Raw genomic sequence first — 6,895 nt, 5'->3', positions numbered from 1 at the left:
AGCGGCCATCTTCAGTGCGGGCGTCGTACCGCCAGAGGGCGCGGCGTGCGGGGCGCTCCCCGCGCCTCCCTCCGCTCCCCTGCCCTTACGCGAGATGGCGGCGCTCGCTTCGGCGGCTGGAGGCGGGCGGCGCCGGCGCGCTGAGGCGGGGCGGCCCCATTGTGCGGCGCTGCGGTAGCGCCGCGGCCCTTTCTGCCGGGGATGGAGGACGGCGGCGGGGCGGGAGCGGCGTCCGCGCCCCCGGGGGTCCCCGCCGGCCTCTCGGCCTCCCAGCGCCGAGCCGAGCTGCGGCGGAGGAAGCTGCTGATGAACTCGGAGGAGCGGATCAACCGCATCATGGGCTTCCACCGGCCCGCGGCGGGCAAGGGTGAGCCGAGGGGCGGCGGGGCTGCGGCGGTGTGAGGGCTCCGGGCCGCGGGGCTGGCGGTAACGGCCCGCTGCGGCCTCCCGCCGCCACCGCTCCCCGCAGCCTCCTCACGGGACAGTGGAGGCTGGCGCCCCCCGGCCTTGGCTGCCCCCCCAGCGCGGTCCTTCGTTCCAGGGGCGCTGAGGGAAGCACGGCCTGCCCCGGTCCGGGGGGACCCGCGGGGGAAACGGCGCCGTGCCCGGGGCGGGCCTGGGCCTGGCCTGCAGGGCGAGTGGGCGAGCTGGCGTTGCACTGCGTGGACTTCTTCTTAGGTGAAGAAACGATGAGCCCTCCCCCACGTTTTCACGCAGCTGCTTGCTTTTGTAGCTGTGTTCTTACGTCAAAGTGTTCTCCCATTTAGATAATAATCAGTCATCAGGTGTTTGTGGTTGGCACGCAGATGCTTGCAGATTCATAGGTAGGTCATTTATGTTTCTGCACGTACTTTGAGGAGACCGACTGTCATGTCAGGAAAGACTTCTCAGATTCAGTTTGCAAGGATGCTCATAAGCCATCAATCAGTCTGCTTTAACACTGAGAAACACTCCTTCAGTGTTGGTCCTTCCTTTCTGGTAGGACCAGACCTGTTCTGCGTGCCTCTCTGTTTGGTTTTTGTTCTCTGGCATCACCTCTTTCGCTGTAAGATGAGGTCTTCAGGTTTTATACAGAGCAGGTTAACGTTGCTTTGCCTCTGACAGTAGAGCAAGGCAAAGTACCCTTCTACTGCCTGCGCATTTCTCAGTCTTTAATGCTCCGTGTGATTCACCTTCCATAAATGTTTGTCTTTTTTAATGTTGCTCCATGTATTTAGAACAACCATCCCTCCTCTTGTGTGTGTAGTGTTGTTGCTTAAGGAGGACCAGTGTTTTAATTTCTCCACATTGCTGAATGACAGCTTCAACTTCTGACCTGCACTGCTTTCTGTCTCGTGCCTGCACCATTTCCAAAGAGTGCCCTGCAATGCAAAGCATGTGGTACCTGTAGGGTTCTTTGTGTCCAGTTGTGTAAAAATATATATTTGGTGAAGCTGATGAGCATTTCAGTCTGGTCCATACTGTGCTTTTCCTTTTTTGTTATCAACTGTGGTGTAACCTAAGTATGAGTGTAAACCCTTCCTTTGATACACAGCCTATCAGCTGCACCCATTTATTTTTAAAATGAGATTGCTTGTATTCGCGTATGTCAAACGGCATTGTGATTAATAATTGACACATTTATTAATCATAAATCTGTCTTTTCACTTTGGAAGCCGAGACATCAACCCAGGACCCCAATCCAGTATGCCTAAAGTGTTGTTCCACATACCCAGTGTGCATAACTGTATTTTTGTTTCTTTTCTTTAGATGATGAGAGTCACACAGAATCAAGGCTTCAGCACGAACAAGATAAATCAAACTCCCTTCCCATTCCTTCAGTGACCAAGCGAATTGTGCTTGGCGACTCTGTCTGTAATTTGGCAGGCACAGCTGACCATGCAGGCAGCATGGTAGACCTAAAAGGGGATAAGGACTTGTTCAGCAAAACTCCAGAGCTTGTCAATGAGGGTGCAAGTGAGCTCCGTCACCGTAATAGAGGGGAACTGCCATCTGAAGCTGCACCACGGCCACCTAGACATGGATTAGACCAGTACTTATCCAGATTTGATGAAGCTCTGAAGCTGAGGAACCAGCTGATGAATGAGAAGCCAAGCCAAGAGAATGGGAATGCAGTGGAGGAGTTTGACTCTTTCCGCATTTTTAGATTGGTGGGATGTGCTCTGCTTGCCATCGCAGTCAGGGCTTTTGTGTGCAAATACTTGGTGAGTTCAGGGAAACAAACAATCCTATTGTTTTGATAGCTTACTGCAAACTTGCTATGAAATACCCTTTATCTAGGGCTGAAGTCCAGCAGTAGCAACTGACTTTGGAACTTCAGGCACTCTTTAAATTTTCAACAACTTTATAAAACCTTAAAAAGTCTCTAAATTATTTGAGATTAATCTGTGTTCCCTGTCTTAACACAGCTACTGTGTAACAGCTGAGAGTAGCGCATGTTTGATCTGTGGTTTTCGAGGAGCAGAAGCACTGGAATAGTTGTCGCAGCTTGAGTCCCCTGCAAGTTTATTCCTATCTTTGTCAGCAGGGTCAACTGCTCTTCTAGACTGGAGCCTACAAAAGAATAACACAGTAAACAATAGTTGTCCCAAGTTAATAAAATCTACTCATTTATCAGTCTTCTGGGCAAAGCAGTTCCCCAGTATTGCAGGTGCCTGTGGCAGTGTGCCGTGTAGCTGGTGGGGCCTGCCACCTCGTGGATCACTGGGCTCATTTTTACACACTGCTGTACCCTTCTGACATTTCAGGGGTTTATGCTCAAAGAAAATAAGGGAGAACGTTACTTCTGACATGTAACTTGTCTACTTGGGTTCGTAGTATTCAAGAATACTGTTGCTATAGTCCACAAATGATTTTTTTTACTTACCTAAATCTCTTTTACGACTTGGGAAGCATTAAATTTCTGTGTTTTCTTAGCTATTCCTTCTGACCAAGTTAATTTTATATATTCTTTTCTGTTCCTACAGTCAATATTTGCACCATTTCTTACTCTACAACTTGCTTACATGGGACTGTCCAAGTACTTTCCAAAGGTAAAACTTTTTTTTTTTTTCCCCAGAATTAATTTGAAATGTTTTAAATTTACTTGAAGTGTATAGTTTTAGGATCAACGTACATGAAGTATTTTTCCCTTGTTTTAAACTGTAGAATTGAGAGTTACCAAATACTGATAGCTTATATTAGTTTGTAATCTTCCTAAATTTAGTCTGAATCTTTAAGTTGCCATGAAAATGGGGACTAGCAACTTGTTTAGCAGTACTCTTAATTGAAAGCATCTGACCAGGAAAGTCAGGTAGTTCTTTCATATCTCTAGGATACTTTCCCTTTTCTCCTAGACCATGCTCTTCTGTGGTTACTGTTCGCTCTCTCAGCAGCTTTTTTGCACGTGATACCCGGATGAAGTTTGGGAAGGTGTTCATTTAAAACCTAAGACAGTCCATGGGTTTTAAGGCGTCTGTATTCCACTGCTAGTATCGGTTTGAATGGCGATTTGAAACGAGACATTTGTGTGTCTTACTTGCTGCTTATTAGCTGCAAGATTTGCTGTATCACTTGCTTTATATATTTACACCAGTTAATTGTGCTGAAGTACTTGCTTGGTTGATGATTTTGTCAGGTCTACAGTGCAAAGAAGGATTGGATGATGCTCAATCCGTAGTTGAAAGGGAAAATTTGCATTTTAAAAGGAATAATAGATTACCTTAAAAAATCAGAATAAATCAGCAGTTCTTTTGTAGTTAAGTATATCACTGAAAACTAAACTTCACAGTAGTCATTCTAAGGTGATATGTCAGAACATAAACCAGTAGAATTAGCCTTAGACTTGCGCTAGCTCATCTGCTAGATCTCTTTGATCTTGTTTCTGCTGTCTTTAAAATCAGCTCTTCAGTTTCAGAATTTAAAGAGGTGGTTCCTTTCTGCAGCTTGCTTTTACATACCCAGATGAGGTCAACCAGCTTGTTATCCCTCATTTTTCTGTCATGAAACCTAGAAAGAGTCTTGAAAGCTTAATTTAGATTGGATTAAATTAAGACACCCAGCAGGTATTGTCAAATTACCAAAATTTTCAGCCACTCTTACCTTTTCCTGCCTGACTTTGCATCTCCAAGAGTCCTTAAGGACAGAAGAACAGCTTTCAAAAGGTTTTGTGTCATTAGTGGGTTCAGAGTATAAAACTGCCAATGGAGTCGTATCGCACTAAAATAAAAAGCAGCAGTTGCTTTTCAATTCTAAATCATTTTCCTGTGTTAGAAAAGTAACAGTATTTTTTTCCAAGTAGTGTGATGAGATTAATCTGGTTCCGCCAGTGGAGATGCCTGGCTTGGCTTCTTACACCCAGGCTGCCTTTGGCTGGGACTCTTCCCACTCATCCAGAAGCTGCTGCAGAGCCCTACTTTACAGCCTCCTTGGAGTGCCAGTGTGAAGTAGGCATAATATCTGTGATGAATTTTATCTTCTGTTAACCAGCCTCTCACACTTGCTCCGATGGATCCATCACAGCATCAGTCTGTAGCTAGGATAAGTGTTGTGAATCCTGGAGCATGTCTGGAGAGAATCAATCCAAACCTGCTATTCTTATTGATGAATTTGGAATGTGCCTGGCTGTGTACAAAATTGTCGCAACTTTTGTGACATGTAAAGCAGAATTGGATTACGACAGAAGAACTAATGTAATACTGTTGGGTTTGGGGTTTTGTTTGTTTTTTTTTTTCTTTTAGTGTGAGAAGAAGGTGAAAACGACAGTATTAACTGCTGCTCTTTTACTGTCTGGAATACCTGCAGAAGTGATTAGTCGCTCCATGGACACCTACAGCAAAATGGGAGATGTTTTCACAGACCTCTGTGTTTATTTCTTTACTTTTATCTTTTGCCATGAACTTATTCTGGTTTTTGGTTCTGAAGTACCATGATGGCTGTAGAATTCAACGCAGTAGTTACACTAAAGCTTTCTGGACTGTATTCCTTTAACGTCTGACTGTGCAGACAGACAGGTTTAAATCTTCATTAAAATTCTTACCTGTTTGAATGCTTGAAAGGAGCCTTAAATCCAGTCATGCTGGGAAAGGAAGAGCAGGGTCCCAGACTGCCAGTTGTATTGGTTCAGTTTATTTAAATACTGTGTCTGCCTATTACAAATGTGAAGAATAAGATGCAAGTGTCAGTGGATGATATATTTGTTTTGGTTAGATAATGCCCTTCTCAGCTTCCTTCATAAACATTTACAAAGCTGCCTTTGTTCTTTTCAGTGAGAACAAAGAGAAGAGAATTCCTCTCAGCAGAACCATATATATATATATGTATGTATCTCCTGTATGACTATAGCTAACAAGAAGTGCTTATTTTGTGATGGTCCCATTTTTTTTTAGAAAGTTCTAAATAAAAGAAATCCCTGCATTCTGTTGTTTAAATTCAGAATGTTGAATCAGTAGCTACTTCTGGAGAATACTTGTTGAAACATGCCACACTGTTGTCCTAATCCTTGCCTTGCTATACATTATTTGTTGTGATTGTGATTAATTTCATTTGATGATTGTAATGCAAAACAGCTAAGCAAACCAATAACAAAAAAAGTCCCGTTGCTTACAAATGTTATTAATCAAAAAGTAGGAAGAAACAAAATTGTTAATCTGACCTGTTTGTGAGTTTCCAGCAACCTAATTCTAGTGTAGCTCATACACATGCTTTTATTTATTTTAACAGTTCATTTCATGAGGGAAAAGTTGTATATATTGGCAACCAACCTACAGTATCAAATGTTTGCTCCAGTATATGTACAACTTAAAAGGGAATTAATTTTTTTCCCTAGCTCCTTGCAGGATTGCATAAGACAACTTTTAATATGACACTGATTTCTGCAGTCTGGCTCTCTATTACCAGGCATTTGCATGTAGACAGGTTCTTAATTGCGGGAGTTCCACTCCTGCTGCATACTACTACAACCCAACAGTACAGAGTCTGTGATTCAGCAGAGTTGATTATGTTCACTTTTTGGGTATGTTTCTGAAATTGCCCCGCTGAAATCACAATAGCCATTCCTGTCTAAATCCGATACACTACAAGTGACAGTGAAATAAAAAACTGTGTTTTGAGTTGACTCCAACATGAAGGTCTGTGTATGAAGGGAGAATAGCATTTTGTATTTTTTTTTCTGTAGATGTCCAGCCAAATAGTTGAAAACAAGACAAACAAATTAATCTGTCACTTGATAAAGCAGCAAGCTTGCAAATGCTTGTTTGTGATCTTGTATGAATTTTGGACAGCGAGAGAGAGGAAGGAAGAGTCCTTCCAAATAGTCGACTTCAATGCTGATGATCTATAAAAGTTTCTATTGAAGCTAAATGTGGTGATATTTTCAACTTGTAGTTTTCTCTTTAGAATCTGGACTGTCAGGTAATCTAGGCCAGTGCCTTTTTTTAGCATAGGGAAGCACCTATCCATCTTGGTGTTTGCAGAATTCTTTTTTTAGGGAGCAGAAGCATTTGATTATGCCTCTTTGAAGTAAACGGCCCTGCCTTTTTTCCATAAAAGCTTCCTGACTCCTAACTTAGATACATGTTTGTTTGTGGCATGAAAACAAGAAGCTTACATTTTGATTTGACCACTGTTTGGGTTTTTTTACTGATTATTTTATTTTACAGTGAGTATTAAGTTACAGGTGTCCAGGGCTGGGCTGCAAAAGATTCTGACTTTGATCTATTAACGCAAATATTTATTCAGAAGCTTTAAATTTGTTTATGTTAGACAGGAATTTCAACAAATTCAAATAGCTGTCATTTAAATTGTTGAGATATGTAAATAATGAGTTTGCTCAGAAGTTACACTTGTTCTGACTGTTTATATGCCTGAGTGTAATACAAATAAATCGCGAAAATACTTTGTACTAATATCTGCAAAA

At 42.7% G+C, this 6,895-nt stretch overlaps 1 protein-coding gene across 1 annotated transcript; it reads left to right on the top strand.

The window, feature by feature from the left end:
• The first annotated feature begins 200 nt into the window (after window positions 1-200).
• CAMLG (calcium modulating ligand) lies at window positions 201-6,884 on the top strand. Its single transcript, XM_080400437.1, has 4 exons — window positions 201-367; window positions 1,750-2,204; window positions 2,967-3,032; window positions 4,719-6,884. Exons 1-4 carry the CDS (start codon window positions 202-204, stop codon window positions 4,908-4,910), a joined length of 879 nt encoding a protein of 292 aa, XP_080256563.1. The 5' UTR covers window position 201; the 3' UTR covers window positions 4,911-6,884.
• Window positions 6,885-6,895: the final 11 nt, after the last annotated feature.

The sequence above is a fragment of the Falco punctatus genome (assembly GCF_963210335.1).
Source record: "Falco punctatus genome assembly, chromosome: 8".
Taxonomy (NCBI): Eukaryota; Metazoa; Chordata; class Aves; order Falconiformes; family Falconidae; genus Falco; species Falco punctatus.
The sequence above is the reverse complement of the archived record's forward strand: the minus strand, read 5'-3'. Positions and strand labels throughout refer to the sequence as shown.